The following is a 24,693-nucleotide window of genomic DNA, read 5'->3' as shown; positions in this document are numbered from 1 at the left end:
TACAGCAGACACTCATGATCATAAATACGGACCACACAGAGCTCTCTACTTCCCCTACTCCCCACCCTACAAGTGTTGACACTCTTTCACTCTTCCCAGCAGATCTCTACCAGGCCTCTGCTCACAGGAACATTTTGTTCATGGTATTTCTCAACTCAAAAGCCATAGATACACTCATTCAATAGACACTGAGTTTACCATGTGCCAGACACTGTTGTACATGTTTAGGAAACTGCAAAGACATAAATGACCTGCTGTCACTGAATTAGGTTCATGGAGGATGATGAAGGATGATAGATAAGGAGAGGAAGTAAGAGAGAGAGAAAGAGAGAGAGAGAGAGAGAGAGAGAGAGAGAGAGAGAGAGACATTTAGACATAGACATATCCATTTATATTTATTTAAAGTCAATGGTTCCCATTTGCTTGAATGGAGTCATATTTGACTGAATAGGGTCTATATTCCATTGTCCATAATCTACCTTCCTAGGCAGATTTTTGTGGATCTTTCCTGTTTTATCCAAACTGGATAAAAGCTACTCCTTCTTACTTATATGACACTGTATCATAGAGTTGGAGCCTGGAATTACATTCCCTCCTCAGTTCTTTGTACAATTTATAGTTCCCTCCTACATGTTGCTTTTCTGTTATTCTCAGACTTGTGCATAGTTTAGGGTCAGACACACATAAGCCAACACTACCACGTGCTTGTTCCTCAATGGAAAAGTGGGAAGAGTCAGTGCTGAAGATCACAGGGCATTGTCTAGGGACTCAGTGACATTTTTTACATGAGACAGAACCCCCTCAACTTTGATCATGGAAGCTCACAAAGAAGGCAGACTTACAAAAGACCTAACTGACCTGCTCTTGGGTTCAGTAAATAGATTCCAGTGCATTTAGGAACATGGGGTCAAGCCTGAGAATGGGGGAGAGGGCATTTTGGTGTTGAACTGGAAAGAGCATGCAACAGGACATCGAATAGACCTGCATTGGATTCCTAACCCTGCTGATCTCCAGCATTGTGCCTCTGAGCTGCAATGAGGATAATACATCATTCCTGAGGTTGCTTTGAATATTATATAAATTAGTATATGTTAAAGCTCCCAGCTCCTTGTGTGATTTCAATAAAAATATCAGTGTTAGAGACTTTTTGCCCTTGCTCTGCCTCCTGCTGTCTGCCCCTGTGCACACATTGCTGCTGTTGTAATGCTATTGTACAAGGAATGGGTCTGCTAAAATATCATTAACCTGTGAACTGCACTGTGTGAAAACAAAAAGCATATTCACAAGACAGTATTCTTCACCCCCCCGGCACCTTCCACTTCTTGTCTTATTCTCTTCTGCAGCAGTTACAAGTTCCTTAAGGTAAGAATTAAGAGGAGGGAGGGGGACTGGTTGAACAGTGCTGAAACTGCCCACAGAACAGATCAGTACAGGAAAGAGCAAGGCAGGGACAATAGAGAATTCTGCGAGTAACTCAACAAGGAATTGACATCAAAGGGGACACATTCAAACAAGCAGACTAACTCAGGTACTGGAGGCACCGTTGCACAAGGTGGAAAATAACAGACAGGGAGAAATCACAAATGGGGGTGTCCAAGCTGCCTGCTGCAGTACTGAGACTGGAACCCTGGCTTCATCAAGAGAACTGGTGCCTTTGTATGTGAGAACCTCCGATGAGTCTCTTTACTGTCCTCACTGACTTAACCACACAGCAACGGTTTCTCTAATAAGCAGATTCCCCTGAGACCTTTACCCATGAAGAGACAGAAACTGAAGTAATCTGGTCTTGTAACCAGAGCAACCATCCTTGCAAAGCCACGGAACAGGGAACGGTGCCAAGAGCACAGGAGCAGGCTCCTAGGGTAGTGCCAGCCTGCCTTCTTCCTCAGGAACAACGAACCCGGAAAGTACCCCACACCCCACAGGGTCCAGGCATCAGGGAGTTAAGAGACATCCTCTGTGCATTTGTAGTTGGATTGTTGACACTCTAGTGATGGCATGGAGGCACAGGAGAAAGGGGAGAAGGAAATGGCTACTATTTAACACTAAGGAGCTAGATACTTTTCTAGGCACTCTACAAGTTTTATTTCATGTGATCTTAACAACAACAACAAAATCAGAGAATGATATTTAAGCAGAACCATCCCTTACACTATGCCTTCTGGCCATCATATGTGGTAAGTGTGGTAAGACAGAGCAGAGGGTGAATGAAGAGAATTCACTTATCAGTGACTTCTCTGTGTCAAGCACCTACAGGCCAGGAACTTACCAGGTACTTCCCCACTGTACTCTATCATACACCTCTCACAGCAGTGTCATGGCATAGTTACTAATGTTACTTTGCGGGTGAGTAAAACCAAGCCTGCAAAAGGTTGTGCTATAAACCCATAGGCACACGACTAGTCTATGGGAGAATTAGGATTTAAACTAAGTTCTTCTTTGCTTGCAGATTTGCTGCCTCACCTCAGAGCAGCATGTACAGATGGGTGCAAACTCACACGGCTCTGTGTTGTCATATACTGATAGACCCACCTGCAGAATCATGCTGCTGTGAGATGCAGCCAGACACCAATGGCTTTTTGTTGAGATGCAGCCTTCCCAGACTTAGAGGGCCTCTCTTGGATCATTGGGGAAAAATTGAACAGAGGTAGAATTATACCTGTATCCTCAAGTCATTCAAATGGAATGTATTCCTCTTAACAGTGGCTCTCTGATGAGGTTTGAAAGCTTAAGAACCTTTCTGAAATGTGTTTGCAAGCAACTGAGCATCAGATAATATGATAACACAAAGAGGACTTGCCTCACTGTAACATAACAGATGAATTGTAATAAAACACGTTCAAACATTCTCTCATTTTCCAGTGAATAGTGGTTTGGCCCTTTGCAATAGACTTGACAAGTGCCAAATCCCATCTGGGTAGGGGGACAGCTGTGCCATTTCCCCCCTTCCTTGCTTAAATCATCTGTTACTTCCTGGCTGCCTAATCAGAGAACTACTCTCTACCCTTCCATCATAACAAGCAACAAAAACAGTACCTTTGTAAGACAAAATCAGGATACAGAGGAAATGGAGGATCAGAAATGAGTTGCAGATTATCCAAGGAGCTAGAGTTCCTATGGAATTAAAGTGGAAGGCACAGGAAGGAAATCAGGCATCCCTTGTTGATGATGATGGATATAATTAGATGGCTCAGGAAAATGCTGAGAGAGCTTAAACCTCTCCACCTGGAGGGTCTAAAGGTGCTTGAAAATGGATGTATCAAAAACTGGTTAGAACATCCTCCTCCTAAGTTTTAGAATCATAGAATGGTATTATCTTCCACCTAATTGGCTAAGTTGGAAACCTGGAATATTCCCCATATTTCACATTCCCCATCACCCTATGTATCTAGTCCCTCTGATTCACCCCCTAAAAATCATCCCAACTTGCCTGCTTCTTCTTACTCTTCATTATTTCTCACCTAAATTATTTCAGTTGCCTCTAACTTGTGTCTTCCTTGCCAGTGTGACCAACAAACATTAATTGACCCTTCTGTCATGGCAAGCTTTCCAAATTGCCACCCAATTCAGTCATTCTTCTGATGAAATCCTTCTGTCTCCTCTTTCTCTTTTTTAGGAAAAATCCCAATATCTAATTATTTCTTGTAAATTTATTAAGAATCTCACCCTTACATACTCATTCTACCTTGTTTCCTGCCATTTAACCTTTGCCCTCAACTGTCTTGAGATAATCTGCACTTGCATTTTCTTGACTTTGCTATGTTTCTCATGCCTGCACTGGTTCATCAAGGAAGGATGAGCCTCTGTATGACTCACTTTTTCCCTCCCTTTTCTTAGCTTTTCTTCTATTCCTTCATAAATCATTTCTGAAAGTGCATGTGGAGCCCTAGTGTCTGGTTATGAGCTCTCTGCTGGGCACCTCTAGCCTTGAACAACACCTACCATGTTGTGCTATAGTTTTAAATCCTCCACTGGACCTAGACCTTCTTGAAGATAGACACTCTGTCTCTCCTACATGTACCCTTTGTACTTGCCATATATTAGCTCTCCAATACATATTTATTAGATTGGAATTTAAGTTTTTCTCTATTTTTTTTTCAAAATTCCCATGGGATTCTACCAAAAATCTTTCCACTTTCTAGGTTTACATCCTTGAGTGATCTAGGACTCAGAGAGTTTGTTTCTCCTTTTTAAACTTCAATAAAAAAATAATACATAGGGCTACCTGGGTGGTTGAGCATCGGACTTCAGCTCAGGTCATGATCTCATGTCCATGGGTTTGAGCTCCACATTGGGCTCTCTGCTTATAGCTCAGAGCCTGGAGCCAGCTTTGGATTCTGTGTCTCCCTCTCTCTCTCCCCTTCCCATGCTCACACTCTTGTCTCTTTCTCTCAAAAAAATAAAATAAAATGTTAAAAAAAATTAAAAACTAACATATAAATATAATTTACATTTTTTGAAAGAAGCAAACACAGTTGAAATTATATTTTATAAAAGCTCAGGGAAGTGAGGGCGTTGAAGGAAGCCTGAGGGAAGAATAGGAAGAAAAGGGGATTGTTTATTTTGCAACTAATATCTACTATGTAATTTCTTGAACATCCTTACCTACTCACACCCAATAATGTCCCAGTCAGTCTTCTGAGGTAGATATGATGACCACCATCTTAATAAAGATAAGTCTGAAGCCCAGAGAGGATAAGAAATTAGTCCAAGGCCACATACCTTGTAACTTGTGATGTCAGAGTGTAAAAGAAGTTCCCTCAAACTACAACACATTATGTCTCTGAAGAGAAAATACATGGTTTGAGCATATAAACTAAATAAAAGAAAATATGTCTCACAGGGTATAGCAAATAGTGAAGAGATAAAAACTGTAAACTATTCTTACTTTTGAAATAAGAGCTGCTGTGGAACACTTAGATGCAAATGAGCCAGGTATTCCATCCTAAATCCTAGAGTTCTAGGAAATTCTTGTCTGGAGGAACTCAGTTTAGAGGAAACTATTCAGCAAGTTCACACTATCTTTGCCTGTCACCCTTCAAGTTTCTGCTATGCTCGTACTCACAGTTGTTGTTTCCTCTTGTCCCCACCAGAAAGTATCGTGGAGCTTTGAGATCCAATGGAAGACAATATGCTCAATAATCCCATGTGGGAACAAAACTTTATATTCTAACCAGAATTGACATTATAGGTGGTTCGTCTCCCTCTCTGGGAAATATTGTTAACTTTCTCACCAATTGGGTCATGTGGCCCTTTGGACATTTATAGTTGAATGCCTTTCATGATATTCATTTATCCAACTGATATCATTCACTCTATCAATAAGATCTTGAACACTGAATGTGCCCTGGCCCTGGTACCCCATTTATTTTTGTAGTAATAGATCTGTTCACCACATCCACTGCCTATAGTAGCTCTCTACCTCTCAGCTTTTCATCCTTGGGGGATAAAAGTAGCTTCCTAATCACTTCCCAATATTTGCTTCTGCTATACTCATTTTCTCATATCTGTATTGTAATTCTTGCAATATTATACTGTAATTTTCTCTTCATATAGCTGTTTCCATATCTTAGATGTGAGCTCCTTAAAGGGAGTTCCTCACTAAATGCAATGGATGAACAAATGAATAAATGAAAAAAAATTAAGAAAAAAAAAAAAGATTTCCTACTGATCAAATGAACATGTTCCATGAAAGTAGCATCATTTTTAGTTTGAAACTTTTGTTTTCTAAAGCTGATAAGATTTGGTACCAATTAATGCCACCCCCCACCATTTTCATCAAAATTATTTAACAGAAAAACAAAAAAGAAGGCAGAATTGCCAGTTGAGATCTCTCCTGTCTTCAGCCATTTGTTATGTTCATTGCAAGACTGCATTCTCAGTGTTAGAAAATTCAACATCGATGTCTACTCATCTGGGTGTTTCCACTCAGCTCCCAATTCTCCATTTCTCCATCTTTTTTCCTACTGTAAAATATCCTGATAGGATCAAAGTATGCCCTTAATATATTTACTAAAGCCCTTCTCTGTAGATATGTTTTTAATAGGGTGTATTTTGGGTGAAGATAACAAAAATGTATCCAATAATTTAGCTGCCGAGCTTAAGAATAACCAGATAGAGGCTCCCTTGCAGAATGAATAGATAGCAGCAAAGATTTTCATTACCTTGAAGTGGCTTGGTAAATAGGTATGTCTACCAAAGGCTAGTTGGAGAAATCTTGGTGGATGGATTGACAGGTAAGGGAAATATACATGGTTTAAATAAATAAATGAGAATAGTAATATTAGGGAGTTTCGTGAGTATATAGATAGAATAGGAGTTAGATAAATGGGGAGATAATATATGAATAAAAGATGAATGGTTTGCTAATGGAAGAATAAATTGGTACACAGAAGACTGATGGAACTGAGTGGCCAGATGGAATGAAAGACCAATGAATGTCTATGCCTCAGCAGGAGAGCCAATAGATGGGTAAATGCTGTGGTATGAACAGAAGCAGGAGATAGTCAGGTGTGGATGGGAAGAGGATGATTAAAAGGAGGAAGAAAGAGGAGAAAGGAAAGGGTAGCACTAAAGGTATTATGATGGTAAGGGGGACTGGAATTTGTTACCTTGACAAGTCATAATTTTACAATGAGTCCGAGGAAATTGGAAACTCTCAATCATTGGTACCACCATATTCTTGGTATTTTAATTTACAAAGAACATGACCTAGTTTATCAAGCTATCTGTGCTCCATCTTCTGTTGGGATGACTAATTTTTTAAGATTTATTTTAGAGAGAGAGAGAGAGAGAAAGAGAAAGAGAAAGAGAGAGAGAGAGGATGTGCTTGAGTGGGGAGGGGCAGATAGAGAGGGAAAACACAATCTGAAGCAGGCTCCAGGCTCTTAGCTGTCAGCAGGGAGCCCAATGTGGAGCTCAAACTTAAGAACTGTGAGATCATGACCTGAGCTGAAGTCGGATGTTTAATCTGAGCCACCCACGCATCCTGGGTGAGACTAAGTTTTAACAGGTTAGGAATGACCCATTGTTTACCTATGAACCCAATAAGAAATAAGCCTCATAAATCTAGCTCAGGGTCATAGCCAGAGGAGCTAGCTATTATGTAAAGCCAACTGGAGAATTTTAACACACTTTCTGTTGTATTCAAAACCATAGTTAGCCATTGGCCCTAGGCTTCATGTGGGGGTAGTCTTGTGAAATCCAATAGCTGAATGAGAAATAAAAACTGTCCTAAAATTTTTGAAATAGAACATACCAACAAGAATAAATTCAAAAATGGTTTATATACACAATGGAATACTACGTGGCAATGAGAAAAAATGAAATATGGCCTTTTGTAGCAACATGGATGGAACTGGAGAGTGTGATGCTAAGTGAAATAAGCCATACAGAGAAAGACAGATACCATATGGTTTCACTCTTATGTGGATCCTGAGAAACATAACAGAAACCCATGGGGGAGGGGAAGGAAAAAAAAAAAAAAAAAGAGGTTAGAGTGGGAGAGAGCCAAAGCATTAGAGACTGTTAAAAACTGAGAACAAACTGAGGGTTGATGGGGGGTGGGAGGGAGGGCAGGGTGGGTGATGGGTATTGAGGAGGGCACCTTTTGGGATGAGCACTGGGTGTTGTATGGAAACCAATTTGACAGTAAATTTCATATATTAAAAAATAAAAAAAATAAAAAAAATAAAATAAATATACCTTTTAAAAAAAAAAAAAAAAGAGATTGACCTGCCTTGGTCTTGAAATAAGACAATGACAATTTTGTGATTGTTAATGTTCAAAATCTTAAGGTCGCTCTAAAGAAATAAGCTGTAATATGAGTTTCTTAACATTTGAGAGAAATCAGTAGTGTAAAAATAAAGAAAAGCACAAAGAAAAAAAAAAAATGGTGCAAATGAGGAGTCAAAGAAAAGGAGGGTCAAGTGTCCAGTCCAAGATCACATAGTTAGTTAATGGCAGAATTAGGAAGGGTTAGCTGATGTATAAATGATTGATGAGAAGCTGAATTGTAAGAAAGAGGTTAATAGCCATCCCTTTAGAAAAGCAGATGGACAAGCGATGAAGATAGAGGTGTTGGAGTTTTGTTGAACGAGAACGATGTTTTAGAAAAGACAATCAGAAAAAGGGAGCTTCTTCTCCCGATCCCTTTCTTATGCTATTTCCCATATGTATACTATAGTAAAAACCTAAGATGGAGAAACAATCAATCCAATTACATACACTCTTAAGAATAAATGCACATCATAGCCACCATATTTTCTACATATGTACTCTTGTCAAAGCGGTTATGATTCAGTGGAATCAAGTCACAGGAACTGTTAAGGAGTGTCATTTTTTTTTCTTGCAACTTCTCTATTGATTTCATTTTAGATTAGGTCAAGACATAATTTAGACTTTGAGGCTGCAGCTACATTTTCTATTATTTGTAAATGGCATAGATATTCAAATATATAGGTATAATATGCAACGTGCCTAGTCTTCCTTCTATTCTGTGTGTGTGTGTGTGTGTGTGTGAGAGAGAGAGAAAGAGAGAGAGAGAGAGAGAGAGAGAGAGAGAGAGAGAGAGAGAAATAGGCTACTCAGTTTTCTGATTGCATCTACTCCCCAAAGCTTAAAGCACACATATGGGAGAAGCATATGGGAAAAGCATAGCCTGTTTTTCTCCATTCCTGGATACTTAACAAGATGTCCTAATAAACAACCCCCCAAATGTTACAAATTTCTTTGAACTTTATTGATACACTGCACAATCACAACCATCTCGTATTCATCCTGAATTAGAAAAGGTTACAACTACAATGTAACATGCACAAAATTCAGGTAGTATATTCACCCTTAATACAATTATTGACAGAAATCAAGTCTTCATTGATTTTTGAAGGAAAAAATAAGAAAGAAAATAAAAGAAAAAGAACTCTAGAAGTTATACTCTTGTATCATGTGATAATTTTTAAAGCATTTAAACATAGATTTGTTTTAAGGATAATTGTGAGAATGGGCACACCCATTGTCTGACACAGCTATAATGGCACCATTGATAAGTCATATATATATATTTTTTTAATCTAAAGGACTCTGAACTTGACAGATACATTTTTTCGTACACCCACACATTCCTCACAACTGCACTTTACAGGTCACAAAAATTTTTGAATGATTGAAAATGCTCCCTTTAACTAACACAAGGGCAGCTATTATTACTTATCTTTGCTATTATTGATATCCTTATAAATCTGCCAATAATGTAGAATGCGGCCCTAGAAGGATAGTAGAGGGTTCACAATCTTTCTTTCTCCACTCAGTGACATGGAACAATTGTATGCCTTTAAAAGGGCACCATTGAAAGAAACAAAAAGGAATCTCTTTAAAATATTGGAAATGAGGCTTAGCTGCTTACTTTTAGGATGAAGACAATGGCGCCTAATTAAGTCCACTCCACATCCCCTTGGACTCTGAGGCTCCTGCACCTGAAGGCTCAATTGCACTGGTTCAGCTCTGTCATTCTGCCCTATCTTTTAATTGCAAATCTATTTCTTCTTCCTTTCATTTACTTCTCTTCTCTTAAGTAAGAAATGAGGGGAATGAGAGTGGCATTTTTATTTGTTTGCTTTTAGTGATCATTAGGAGTCCTCATCATATGGTATCTTTTCAAAATGTTGCTTTCCTAGTTACACACCTGTGAAGTTTTACTGAAACTACTCAAACTTATTTGTCTTAAAATCAAAAGGGAAGCTCTGGATGGTAGAAGAGGCAATTGGGTGTAAGTTTCTAGGAATATAACTTGTGTGAAACAAAACCAAAACATCCTCGCTCTTGGAGAAAAGGACAAAAAAGTAAATTTGCCAACAAGAAGAATTTTATGCTCCTTTCCCTAATTTCAAATATATTAAACTTTACATTAAATAAGTTTTTGTTTGTTTGTTTGTTTGCGGTTGGGGAGGTGGGTAGGTGGGAAGGGAAAGTGGGCTGGTTCCGGGTGAGGACTCAGGGTCAAATTGGAAAAAACCTCCTCCCATAATCCATCTTATCTTGAGCCACTCCTACCCACTTTCTCCCCATGGCTCTGATGACATCCATACACAACTACAGAGGAGAAAACATTCCTTTTGGCATTGGAAGTACCAACCAAAACTAGAGCATTCCATTTCTGGACGCGATGGCAATGATAAGCTTTCTTTGATGTTGACAGCCCACTTGGAGGTTCTCTGCTCTTTTCACATAAGAGTTCTTCCAAAATAAGGAGAACTTGTTAACATCTCCATGTTGAGATCAAGTTTACTGGATCCATGCAGAAACAGGCCCTTAAATTTAGCCTTGGTTGTGGAGTTTCTGGAGTCCACTTCCACCCAGTGGAGCACACTTCGCACCCAGGTTTTGAGAAAAACTGCCCAACCTGTGGAATGTATCATCTAGTATGAGACATAGGTTTCAGGGGACAAAGACCAAGGCCTATTTTTCATAGAAAGCCTTAACTTTCCTTCCATTTCAGCTAGCACAATTGCAGTAGAACAGCCGTGCACAATGCTCCCTGCATAACATATGTGCATGTTTTGACCACTGCTCACCTAAATGTCCCCTCTCCCCCAGTTAAAACAAGAATGAAAAAAAAAAAAAAAACAAAAACAAAAAACTAAACACACTTGCTTAGACTTGCAGATGACTGTATCAGGCACTTGACAATAAACTACTGAAAAACAAGCTTGACCAGAGCCTTAACACTAGCTCATTCATTGGCATTACTTTGGTGGCAATACATATTAACTGTGTTTTAAGAAGGGGGAAGGTTTCAGAGTAAGTACATTGCTGAATTTGTCACACCTAATCTCATGATAAGTCTTATTTGGTTTCCTTCCCATATGAAAAACCCATGGAGAGTTATAAGTTGCCCAGAGTTTTGTTTACCTTCCTTCTTTACCCCTACCCCCATTCTTGGCACTGGCACCTTAAAAAAAATCTATACAACAGGCATTATCCATCTACCCTCCATATTGGAAGCTGAAAAAGCATGTGTGAGTGTGGATATTGTCCTTAGTAGCATTTAATATTCTATATGCTTCAAATGTTGGGTAACAGCTCCTGTTTGTTGGAGCCATCCCCACAAAAGTAACCCAAACAACACAGAAGCTGGAGTATGTTTATAGTGAAGAAGAGCCATTTTCTTTCCTAGTGCCCAGTTTTCTTGGTTTATTTACTTATTTACTTGATTTTCTTTATCCCAGACAGATGAGTATTGACTGTAGGATTTTTTTTTCCCTCTAAAACATGGTTGGAATAGGCAAACACCAGAGGTGCTTCCTGGTATCCAGTGGAAGAGGGCAGCATAGAGTTCCATAGTGACTCTGAGACCCAGCCTCATCATGTTCAAAAGGTTCTGGTGATCTTCCTGGCCAGAGGAGGATGGGTCCCTTCCTCTAGAACAACCCTTGACATGAAGAACATGTATAGCTTGTCCATTTCAAGCACTGTGTTCTCCAAGACAGCAAGCACTGTGTTACTCCCCAGAGCCTCCACATTTACTTTACTCCAAAGTAACATTTATTATCAGTAGAACACTCAAATGATGAATTTAATCCCCATACAATGTCTGACACCAACCTGACTCCGGGTGCAGAATGTGATGACAGATCTGAAACACTGATGTCCGACCTTTAATTCTGACTTTGCATCTGCTCATGATTGTCCCTGGAACTTGGAATCAATACACTGCTTTTGGCACATCATTTATATTCCCAGAATCTGGCTCCTGGCAGCTCACTAGGAAATGCAGATGTCTGTTTATAGCTGTCAAATGTAATATTAATTTTACTCACACCATCTCCAACTCTTACAAAAGTGCCTAGCATTTTGTATGCCAAGACTACCTACCTTTGTATACATGTAGGTATCTATGTATGTCATACATATCTAAGTATATATTACCCCACTGTGTATGTCATGTTCATGTGCCTCTATGGACAAAACAAAGAGGCCATTTATATTGGAGGCAGAAGATCAATTAAGCATTAAGGGAATGGAGCTCTATAAAGCTCATATTTATTATTTTTTAGATTGTGGACCTGAAAGCTTCCCACTGAGGCAGAGCAGGTCTGTGAGATAGTCACTGTTGATGCTTCTTTCCTTTCTCATCATCTCAGTAGGTCAGTCCTTGCAGCACGGGTAAAGAGAGGCATAAGCTTGCATGGTTTTCAATGCCATTCTTTTGGATTATAGGCACCCTTGTTGTCTGAATCTTTCTTGTCTCAGGAAATGATGCATAAAAGTCAGGTCATCTCTTGTTTGTCTGCTGGATCTGCTTTGAAAATGGAAAACTGAGGACATTCTTCCCCAAAGCCACTGGAGAAGCAGCCTGTATCAGAGGAAATTGTGTGTCACTTACACTTTCCCCTCCTGTTTGCAGTGTTGTGTTAATCAAGTGCTTGGAAATTAAGTCAGTTGCTCAAGTGCCCTCAGCTCAGAAGAGCTTCCTGAAACAAATACCAGAGTTGTCAACACACCCGCCATGTAATTGGTTTTCATCAGCTTTTTACTGGATAGTTTTCAAACAGATTAAACCAAAACTGGAAGAGGGAGGAGACAATAGCTGAATTCATTGCACTCAGACAGGTAGACTTCTCTCTTCTCTGCAGAGACAGATATGTGTTTCCTCTCTTCTGTTCTTGCTATTAAGAAAAGCCAGCCATGGAGTAAATCCCATAGGTTTCTGACACACACTTTCTTGGAAGGCCGAGGGAAACATGAAGTTTGGCATCTTGATCCTTCAAATATGAAAGGAAAACAACAACAACAACAACAACAAAACAAAACATGGCACTGATCAAGGCCTTTCCAGGGCTGATCTGCTTCCCAAGAAGATGCTTTTGGAAACACAGTACTCCAGGAATGGTGAGTGACTGATCCTTAGATTGCTACTTTGGTCCATCTGTTAATGGCATCTACTTTGGAAGGTAGATGGGATATCACCTTCCAAAGAGTCCACGACATATTGCTTTTCTATGCTGTTAGCCTGTGAGACCATTGGCTTTCATATGAAAGTTGATAGGTAATTTTGAAGATGCCAGTGTCTGCTGAAGGTAGAGGAGAAATGAATATAGTGAAATAGACACAATATGATTAGAAATTAATATGGTGATGAATTGATAGTGAGTAGTAGGGAAGAAATATAGAGAAGTGTTAGATAATTACATTGATAGATTGATAAATAGAGTAAATAGATTGCTACAGAGAAAGATGGGTGGGTAGATAATTGGAAGGAGAGATAAGTCACACAGTCAAGTAGATGGATAACCATATGATTCTTGTGATAGCTTGATAAGCCCTAAATAATCAGTCATCCATAGATCATTTTGTTTTATGAGTTAGACAGCATTTTTAAAAAAGAAGTACTGTCGTCAAAATGCTTCCCCTCTTTTTTGGTCAAGTGACTTCTAAACTTTTACTTTTAGGTTGTGTGAATAACCCCAAACCTCTAACCCACATAGTAATAGAGCAAGTGAATAGGACATAGTGGCTAGAGAAGGTGACAAGAATATCCATATATGTGTATATATCCACATATATATGTGTATATATCCATATATACACATATATGGATATGGGTGTATTCAGACCTTCCCAGAAAGAAAGGATGTGAACCCCAATGTAATTAGATAATAGTAAACATGGAGGGAGGGATATGTACATTATAATAAAGAAAATGGCCCAAAGCTTAAAAGACACAGATAATAGGACACTTGGATATAACTCTTGCTGTGCACTACATTGTAAGTCAAGTTGTGTCTTCAGGGTGTTTATCATGAGGCACGTTTTTGCCCAAATGGAGCTTATGGTTTGGTGTGTTGGGGGAGGAGAGGTTCGTAGTGATGATGATGGGGAGAGGAGCAGAGGAAAGGAAAGGGCCCAGGTAGCAGGGATAGATTCCATTTTTGGACACACCAATGAATGATTACCCCACACATGGTAGAATCCTGCCCACCCATCCCCCAACCCCACTCATTCAAACTGGAGAAAAACTCAAATAAACCAACCCTCCCCCCAAAAAAACAAGAAGAACAAAAACAAACAAAAAGAAGCCCAAACTTGTTTGCCCTCCGCAGTGTAGATTAAAGTCTGTTATATGGAGAAGCAGGCGTTGCTCAGAGGACCTATGATTTCTTATCAAAACTTGATGAGGAAGTGGGCAAAGAGAGTCCCTGATAGCCAGAGACAAGCCAGTGCTCTAGAGGCCGAGTTTACACCATCAATGACTGCTCCAGGCCCTGTGTAGGGGAAAGAGAGACAGACCCATTAGCATGCACTTGAAGGATACCATACTTATTCCCTGACAAGCAGATATACAAACATGCTTCTCTGTGAGCATTCCCCCATCTCCCACCTCCCACCATTGATCCCTTGAAATCTGGAAAAATGGAAAGCACCCACTGGGAATATTTAGAAACTCAAAGGGGCAAATCGCTCACATACCCACCACTACAGCCTGCTCTCAAAGACTGGGGTTTAAAAAATAAAAGGGATAGAAGGAGGCAATGGCAGTCATTAGGCCTATTGGCTGAAAATTTAGAGTAGCAGACAGAGCTAAGTGGCATGGCAGGATTTGACTGCTTCTCCATAAGCAGCACCTCTAACTGTGGAAAACGTGTCCAGAACAGACAGGGATGGGAGCAGCAAAACAGGGGAGGGAGACGGTCCACAGTGGAGAGAAGCAGGTAGAGGAAAGGAGGATACAGGAATGGGAACATTTTGTGAGCAACAGGAGTCTATGTGTTGGTGTGGCCAACTTTTTATCCTGTATGACTTAGGTATTGTGGAAGCTCCTCCTGAGGTAGCTGAGGAAGAATGGATTGTTACACTCTAGAGTTTTAGAGACTATGATTGGGTTTATCCCAGCAGTAGCAGTGCCTCTCCAAAGGCCACAAAGACTCTGTATTCTGTCCACATTGCCACCTAATGGTGTGGCCTGATGGAGTTCTCCCTTTGCCCTTTCTTCTGGCCTCTTTGGCTCTTTTAAATGCCCCTAGTGAGTCATCCATGCTCCACTGTAAAACAAGACCATTGAGTCACAAGTGTTGGTCCTTTCACTTAATCTGCTACCTTTGAGAAAACAAGCCACATGAAATGGGATTGTCCTAGTCTGTTTCAAGGACCCAGGGCACATGGATCAGCATCTAATTCACCTTTGTATTCCTCCATCACCTTTATTTGCAAAGCATAAGAAACTGCAGTCATAAGCAAGACACCAGTAGCTTGCAGGCAGAGAGGATTCCCCGGAACTTGGAATCGAGTATAAGACAGGGGTAAGAAGCCATCAAGAGGTATTCCTGTAGAGCCAGTGGCAAAGAAAGGGAGCTGCAGACAAGACAAGCATGGCTTTTTTTTTTTTTTACCTTCTCAAGACAGGACTTCCCTGATCCTTTTAGAAGCAGATTGGCTTATTGGTAATAGACATGATTACTTTAAGAAGCACAGTTGGTACAGAGTCTCAAGACAGCATGATGCTGTGGATCCCTGCCTTGCCTAGGATGGGACTGATGCTAACCTTTTGCTTTGGGAAGTACAGGCCCCTCACTTTAGCAATGAGCATGTAACTGTTCCCAGTCCACGGATTTTCACATGGATATATTTCCTTCCTCTGATTTACAATGTACACAGTTCTCCTATTGACTAAAAATTCACATTTACTTGCTAGCTTGAGAGTCTGGTTCATATTGCTGCACACTTTTTTTATAGAGCATTCACAAAAAAGGGCAGGATCCAGTCACAAGCCCAGTGCTATCATCTCCAGGAAGGCTCCATACATATTTATGAAAAGTAGCCTGACTCTGGAGGCTCCATCAGTCAAGACATATATCCTAAGGAGCCATACTGGCCTACAGAATGTATGGAGTTGAAAAATGCCCAAGATGGAGCCCAAAGCAATTATCTATATTGTGTTCTTCAAAAAATGAAAGACTTACATTTTTTAAATGAGTTTATAAGAAAATGAGCAATATAGATTTGTAAGATATACATGTCTCCTTAAGAGTATCTATCAAATATATTTTATAATAATATTTATAATGTTATTTATATATTTATATGTTATTTATATATTTAACATAATATTTATTATAATAATAATGTTATATATGGAGAGGACATGCACTAAACTATGTGTCTGTGTGTATCTTTGTCTAATTCATGATGCTGATATTAACTTAAGAAACAATTGAAAGATTAATAAGCTCCACCCTAAAGAGACAGAGATCTTTAGTGTAGGAATCACTTTATTCCAAGTTCTACCAGTGGACTTAAGCATTTCTGTAGATGCCATGCTACCAGCACAAGGTGGGGTATAGCTAAAACAAAGCAGGAAAGAAAAACAGTATATGAGGAAGGCAAAGCATGAAGGGTGAGGTACAGAGAGAGAAGGAGGCAGAATCATAAAGAGAAATGAATGTTTCTGGTGGTGTGTGGCAGTTGCAATAAGATGTTCATTACTGATCAGGCAGAGGGTTTATAGCCACAGTTAAATTTCAGTTGAGTGTTCCGTAGAGTGGAAGCCAAACTGTGAGTGTGACTTAGCAGACATAGAGACTGCTCAGCTTGCTTAGGATGATGATGGTAACATGCATTTGCATTGTGTTCTCTAAGTTGCAAGCAGGATTCTAAATGCTACACACATATTAACTCATTTAATCTTCACAAAAGGCTATGAGTTATGGACTACTGGCATGTCCATTTTATAAATGGAGAAACTAAAGAACAGAACAGTTAAGTACCTCACTATGGTCACACAACTTATACACATAAAGCTGGATTAGAATTGAGTCACTCTTTCTGTAGAGCCTGTACCCTTGATTGTTTCCACTCGACTTCCTTTCTGTGGAAAATGACCCTTTGTGCATGTTTTCTGAGGACCACAGCCATATGAATTGGTAAGTACAACTGGTGAGGAATCTGAGGACCTAATTTCTCTGTATGACTCTGCTGCTCCTAGCTGACCGGCATCCCCTCTCTGGCCTTGGTTCCATCACCACTGTGGCTTTTTGCACCTCAGCATGTCATCTCCTAAAACAGCAAGAGGGCACCAAACATTCCTGGACCCCAGGGCTTCCTTTTCTGTGGCCACATTTTCTATGCAGCTCCAAGGAGCTTTACTCTTCAGCAAGTGTGATAAGCCTTGCTTTATATATCAGACAATATGGTAATTTAACGCCAAACTGCCTTTGGCCAATCAATCTATGAGGAGTGGCTGAGCTAGTCTGGCCAATGAGTTAATCTAATCCACTACAACGGAGATTAAAATTAGCATCTCTTTCCTCATGGATCCTGCACACATTTAAGATTTGGTAGTTAGGGGCGCCTGGGTGGCTTGGTCGGTTAAGCGTCGACTTTGGCTCAGGTCATGATCTCACGGTCCGTGGGTTCGAGCCCCGCGTCGGGCTCTGTGCTGACAGCTCAGAGCCTGGAGCCTGTTTCAGATTCTTTGTCTCCCTCTCTCTGTGACCCTCCCCCGTTCATGCTCTGTCTCTCTCTGTCTCAAAAATAAATAAACGTTAAAAAAAAAATTAAAAAAAAAAGTTTTGGTAGCTGGACCAAATGTCAGTAGAGGGACATATAGGAGGGCTCTTGTACCTTGTTCAGAGCAGGAACAGAGGCTCACATCTGTGTACCACTCTCTAGGTTCGAGGAACGTGAAATAAAAGCCATCAGCTATGAGCTGTTTTTTTTTTTTTTTAATATCATCATTACAGTAACCCTGATTTTACTATTAATGAAGAAAGCATTTGGTTTGGGTGTCTCCCTTAGGGTTTCCTCTTGCAGAGGCCACTCACCTGATTAGTGATGTGCTTCTTTGTGCTTTAATATAGATTACCACTGTTTAGCTAATTGGTGTGATTCCATGATCACTCAGGACTTATGTTTGGTCCCTTAGGCTGGTAGGAGGCTTTTGCAAATGTTAGCTCAATGAATCTGTTAAGGGAAGGGCATGTTACTGGAGGAACAGTTCACCTGAGCCTAGCAGTGGTAGTACTAAAGCTTGAACACACATCTTCAGATGTCAAGCTGACTATGGTTTTCCTATACTTGGTTTTTTCAGGTAACAACAACTACATGGACTTCTCCAAATACTTGGCATCCAAAGTAATACTAGTATTAATTTCAATAAACATGATCAGGAATTCAAATGGTGCTTTCCTGCTCCTCCCCTCCTCCTCTTCCTCCTCCTCCACTTCCTCCTCCTCCTTTTCACTTCCTCCTCCTCTTTCTCCTCCTCTTCATCAGCCTCCCCCCACCTCTTCTTGGTGGAAATAGGGAGAAAGTTAGTTCTTATCTCAAACTTAGAATCCAGAATTTGGAAACATGAGGTAGATTTTCAATTATGTGTTCTACTACAAAAAACTAACCCTGAAATACATTTGGATAAAGGACAAAGGTTTGAAAGAAAGATGGGACCAAATGTCTAAGGAACAGAATCCCTGGATGCACAGGTAAAATAGAAATCTTCTATGAAATTTAAGAAAGGATTTAGATGCATCTATACCCCTTGGCTTTGCTGTCTCATCTTTGCAGCCTTAAATATCCTTTGGGATAAAGGCAATGACCACTATAAAAGTGCAACCAATCCTGGAAACTTTGGAATCAGACCAATTTGGGTTTAAATCCTGACTCTGTGGCATGCCAGCTATATGATCTCAGACAAGGTAGTTTTCACTTTTCTTATTGAATATAGAGGTAATAATACTGAATTTACAGAATAATTAAAAAGTCAGACTGGTTAGCATAGTGCCTGGTACAAGCCAGTCATGTGATCATGGTAACCACCACTATGGCGCCTCCACACCTGCTACCTTCCACTCCTTAGTTGAGGCTAATATTGGCTCATTTCAATTTTTCCCAAGTATGTTAAACCTGAGATGTGGTTTTGCTGGTGACAAAGAGAGGAGGTGAGATCCTGAGTTGGGGGTCTGTTGCTGAGAGAGGCCATTGACCATGAGGACCATGGAAAGATATGGGACATAGAGCAGAATGATAGGAGAAGTCCAAAGCCAAGTTCCATGCATGGTCCAAAGGCAAAGGATCAGCCTTGCAAGAGTAAGGGACCCCACACTAGCCTCAGAAAGCCACTGCCATTCACTCAGCAAGTATTGGTTGGAGGCTGATGTGAGCCAGTCTCTGTTTTCAGAGAGAAAAGCAGACAGTCTGTGCTTTGACAAAGCTTATACTTTAATAGGACCTGGAATATCCTTTCTCCCAGTCTAAATCAGTCAACAAACAATTGAAAAAGGGAAAGAAAGAAGGAAGGGGAAAAAAGGAAAGAAGGAAGAAACGAAGGAAGGAAGGAAAATTTTTAAATCCTCCCAGATTCTGAGTAGAAAGTCATTTGGAACAAATAACCAAAATTGCTTTCATCTCAATAATACCCTTCCTGTTGGAGTATTAAGAGAATTTAATTCAATAGTCAGAGAGAACAGAATTTGAATTCTGATGCTGGTACTCACTAGCAGGATGACTTTGGACAAGAAAATCAACTTCTCTAAAACATTTTTTTTTAATGTATAGAATGGAGAAGAGTGGTTTTGTGTATATATATATATATATATATATATATATTATGCATATACATACATATACATATATGTATATATATGGAATATAATATATATGGAATATTACTCAGCTATCAAAAAATTAAATCTTGTCATTTGTAACAAGGTAGATGAAACTAGGGTGTATTATGCTAAGCGAAATAAGTCAGAGAAAGAAAAATATTATATGATTTCACTTCTATGTGGAGTTTAAGAAACAAAACAGATGAACATAGGGAAGGGAAGGAAAAATCATATTAAAGCAGAGAGAGACAAACCATAAGAGACTCTAAAATACAGAAAACAAACTGAGGGTTGCTGGAGAGATATTGCATTGGGGGATGGGATAAATGAGTGATGTATACTAAGGAGGGCACTTGTTGGGATGAGCACTGGGTATTATATGTAAGTGATGAATCACTGGGTTCTACTCCTGAAACCAATATTACAATGTATGTTAACTACTTGAATTTAAATAAATAAATTACGTACTCTAAAAAAAAATAAAGATGATGTATAAGATCACTGAAGTAAAGGATGAATAAATATGAGGTGAATTAAAACCAGGACAGTAACTGCTGATCCTTAAAATAGGATCTTTTATGGGGATCCTGCTTCAAATAAAGAGACCTTGTGGAATCCTAGGTTGTCAAGGATAACTGTCAAACACCAGCTGAAAGCAAATTTGGCTACGGTGAGCAAGCAAGTGACCTGGTCTCTCCTTAAAAGACCTGAAGTGGCTACAAATAATAGATTAAAGCTTCCTAGGGAAGCAAGTGTATTTAGAGGCCCAACGCCCTCTGGGCAACTGGCACATTTAAGGAATCATTTTTATGGTTAACAATGACTCAGTTCAATTAGAATGGTTAATACAAATATCAGGTTTAATTAAATATTTTTCAGGCATAAATTGGAAGTGAGAACGTCGATTTTTGCCCTTTCCCCTGATCCAGTCCTTTCTCCACCCTTTCAATACTAACTGTTGTTAAAATAAAAGCTTTAATGATAATGCAAAGCCACAAACCAAACTATGAATGACAACAATGACAACTACAAAATACCTTGGGGCTAGATATGCAGACAAAACTTCTTTAGTCTTCAGAATATAGAAAGAAGAGACAGAGCACAGAAATGAACAAGAGATAAATTCAAGAAATGGTAAATTGCATGGAGGTCAATTGACATGTGCCCTCTGGGCCAGAGGGAAGATTTTATGGCCAGATGTGAACCTCAGCAGAGAAGGATATAAAGAAATAGACAAACAAACAAATAAATAAAATAAAGTCCACTTTTGAGAAGGTGGTTAACTTTTCAATATTAAATATTAGATTTTTAAAAAGCAAATTTGGTTGAGGGCTTCACCTAGAATCAGACTACAGGCCTAGCTAGCTGCTCTGGAAGAAAGACATTGCTGCTGCATTCAAGCGGTGGATGATAACCCTCTGGAGGAGCAGGTTTTGAAAATCAAAGTACCCAAACTCAGCACAAAGCTCCCCTCAAATATATTTAAGCTTACTGATGAGATCTTGCCTTGCAAGAGATTTTGAAGCTTAAAATTGGCAATAAAGGTATTGAAAGGTGTCACTGTTATTTTTTTTTCCTTTCCATGATTGCCATGAAAATATGGCATGGTTCTTCAGCAACATTACAGTGTATCTCTGTAATTCTACTAAAATAGCAGGTGGTAGGGTGATCACATTAAAAAAGAAAAGAAAGAAAAAAAACCCACAGGCAAGTTGAACTTGGTGATAGCACAATGAGATCAATGAAGTATCTGAAGTCTAAGAAGATACAGTTTTGTTCTGAAATTTGGATGGGTTTTATAAGTATGAATATGAACTAGGTGACCTTCCTAATGAGGAACCAAAAGGATAATGATGTTCTTGGTGATTAAAAGAGGAGCAAGGAAATCTAATTAGAGGATGCATGTGTTACACTTGTTGGTGAAACAGGAACCTATTTTCAGCAGTGCTGGCTGATGAAGACACCTCATTCCCCTTCAAAGAGAACTTTTCCTCCATTGTCTTTAATTACAGTGGAAAACATGGCACTATGTTGTTTTACAAGGAAGATTAACTGGGCTTTACAGAGTGAAGACTTGTGGATAAAGAGGCCAAAAAAGGCAGCTATCTTTGTTTTGTTCTCTTTAGTATTCCCTGTTTTGTATTTACCACAAAGACAAGAGCTGAAGAAGTTAATATCAGAAGTTAATTCCAATCTGTCAGCTCATCACAAACTTGAAAGAGACAAGACTTTGGTCTAAGCTGAACCACAAGCTCTTGTGTGTGTGCTGACATCAGCACACCCTGAATACTCAGTGTTATGTTCTAAATGCTTAGGCTAATAGCCAGATGTCAATGATTCAGATAGAGGAGGGTGGGGTGTGAGGGAACAACAAGGAACCTCATCAGGAATGAAATGTGAAATGTCTGCATTTTTTTTCTAATATGTTGACATTTTGCAGGTTGGGGAAAATACAAATGATTACACTGCTGTCATCAGCCAAAAGCAATTGGTATTTCTCTCTGACTCATTCCCTCCCACCTGGATTTAAATTGTGGATTTGAAAAATAAAAATCATATACATTATTATCAACAGGAAATGAACAAATATGTACAGCTTTAGATGTCTTTGCAAGAAGAAGTCACTTGATGAACATCTTCCTAAATGGTGAATTGCAATGTTTAATAGAGTCTCTCTCAGAAAGAAGACCCAGGGTTGGGAGGGATACCTAAATTCCAAATAGGATATATGGAAGCTGGAATGCAAGGGGAGAGTGTCAGAGAAATAATAATTTGACTTCCCTGGAAGGAGAAGACCACAAGTCCTTTTGTGTATTAGGCTTTTCTTTGGCTATTTGAGTTTCACACTGTATACGGACTACCATTGGTTCCCCCCCTTGACTGGAAGTTTTGTTAATTTGACAAATGTTTACTGGGGAAAGAACATTCCAAGATACAGTGCTGCATCCTGTAAGTGTAGAAAAAAATACACACAAGATATAAGCCTAAGTGTAAGCTACTCTGAAATCCCAAGAGAAAAGTGATTCTTCAATGGGGCTCAGAAACATTTTATGAATGGGGTAACATTGAGTACAATCTTAAAGGAGAAGTGCAGTTTTATCAGAGAAGAGGGCAAGCATCCTGGAAGACATAATATATGTATAGATTAGAAAGAAACATGAGATTAAGATCAGACAGACCTGGATGCAAAATCTGGTCTTTCCACTTCCTCCTGTGGTAGAATTCCTGTCTGTGAGAATTTGGTCCAATCACCTGAATTCTCTGAGCTCTGTTCTCTTCTTCTTTGAAATGAGAATAATAACAGTACCTACCTCAAAGTGTTCTTAGCTCTTTAATACATGTCTGGCTGACACTCAATAGTTAGTAGCCTTTTCATTTAGTATATTCTATTATTCTACTGTAACTGTCTATTTACTTGTTTGTATGGAGTTGTGGACTTTGTTCCTCTTTGTAACTCAATCCAAATGGATTGATGGATGAGAAGAGATGAAGAAGCATGGTCCAAGTCTTATATATGTAATAGGATCAGCATTCTGACACAGGTGGTCTAGCATGATGGGTGCATACAAGGAAGTAGGAGAGCGTGAAGTATAAGGGTGGGTGGATCCTAGAGCAAGAACAAACCCCAAGGCCATTCTTTCCTTATAGGCAATTTTCATCAGGACATAAACAGGTGCAGTTTAAGTTTTGGAAATGTCACTTGGCCCCACAGTGGCAAAGGGCTCACCAAACCCGCAGGAATTGGTAAGAGAATAGCATGACTCTTCAGGGAAGGCAAACACCCCAGTGTAAGTGAGAATGGAATGGTGAGCCCACAGTCCAGAAGAAGAGCCATGGCCCACTTGCAAGTTGGTACCAGGTGTAAGCATAAGGGAGAGGAAGAAGTCAGAACCACCAGACAGATTCTAGTGAAAGTGTGTAGGTGAGAAGACAAGGTATACAATTGAGTGAGAGGCATGTCTGGAAAGATTGAATTTGTGATTCCCATGGTGCATACAAGTACGGAGAGTGGTTTGTAGCTCAGAATTAAGGAAAGTTATAAAGATACAAATTTCGTAGTTATCAGGCTATTGTCAGAGACCATCAGTCTTCAGTGTGCAAAAGATTCCCTTGGAGTGCTTGCTTTAAAAGCACATTCTCAGGACCTTCCCTGGAGACTTTGATAAAATGAGTCTGTGGCAAGACCCATGAATCTGCATTTTTGAAGCACCCAAAGCAAGTGCAGTGAAGGCTATGATATTACTTTGTAAGTTGTCTGAAGACATAGAAGATCCCTTCTCCTCCCACTGTGATGATATGCTCCCTGGACAGACTCATGGGGCAGGTGGAGGAGGGTCCAGGAGCAGAGCAATCCAGAAAGGGAAGAAACACACTACCCAGGTGTATCACAGAAGCCAGGAGTGGGTGCTGGGGATCAACAGGAAGTCTGGAGCTGAGATTCAGCTGGGTTTAGGAGGGAGACAGAACATGGAAGACTGAGGTGTGATGGTGCTGGAAGAGGTGGAGAAGGGAACAAGGAATCTCCCTGTCAGAGGTCTGGAGGAAAAGGCCAAAGAAGATGTAGGATGGTACACAGAGGGCACACTAAAGACAATCCCCAGACTCCTCATGCCCATTCCCCAGATCTCCTCTGGAGGCACGTGGGGGCAAGGTGTGCTTCTTAGCACACCCTAATAAAGCAGTGGAGAAGGCTGGTAGAGGCAGGAGGGTGTTGGTGTGGGGTGAGCAGGGGCTCTGAGGCTCTGCCTACAGGTACCAGTGGGGTGCGCAGTGGATGGGGCAATCATCAAAGGGTGGAGGCTGAGAGTCATTGGCTGGTGCTGCCTGTAGTTGTAGAAAATCCAGTTTGAAGAGCCAACCTGATATGTATATTTATTCTGGAGGAATGGCCATTAGCAAAAGAAAATATAGATTTGTCCTCATGGCTTCCAGGGGCCACTGAGGTAAGCTGGAGTCCTGGCTGCTCTGAGGGGGGCTGAGGCATTGCCTGAGGAAAAAATCCAGAGCCCAGATGTTGCCTTAACTGGAATATTTTGCCATTTTCATTTGCAATGACAAGATTCCTATCAGTTGTCCCTATTCCTGATACTTAACTCTT

General features: G+C 40.0%; 1 protein-coding gene across 9 annotated transcripts in view; it reads right to left on the bottom strand.

The window, feature by feature from the left end:
* Positions 1-7,893: 7,893 nt before the first annotated feature.
* OPCML (opioid binding protein/cell adhesion molecule like) overlaps positions 7,894-24,693 on the bottom strand; it is a 1,068,196-nt gene continuing 1,051,396 nt past the window's right edge. For all 9 annotated transcript variants that reach the window (XM_060605265.3, XM_060605269.3, XM_060605271.3 and 6 more), the window contains one exon: positions 7,894-14,261. In XM_060605265.3, coding sequence (XP_060461248.3) covers positions 14,161-14,261 — 101 coding nt within the window. In that variant the 3' untranslated portion in view covers positions 7,894-14,160. The remainder of the gene's footprint in view (positions 14,262-24,693) is intronic.

The sequence above is a fragment of the Panthera onca genome, chromosome D1, assembly GCF_046562875.1.
Source record: "Panthera onca isolate mPanOnc1 chromosome D1, mPanOnc1 haplotype 2, whole genome shotgun sequence".
Classification (NCBI taxonomy): domain Eukaryota; kingdom Metazoa; phylum Chordata; class Mammalia; order Carnivora; family Felidae; genus Panthera; species Panthera onca.
Note: the sequence above shows the minus strand (reverse complement) of the source record. Positions and strands in the feature narration are given on the sequence as shown.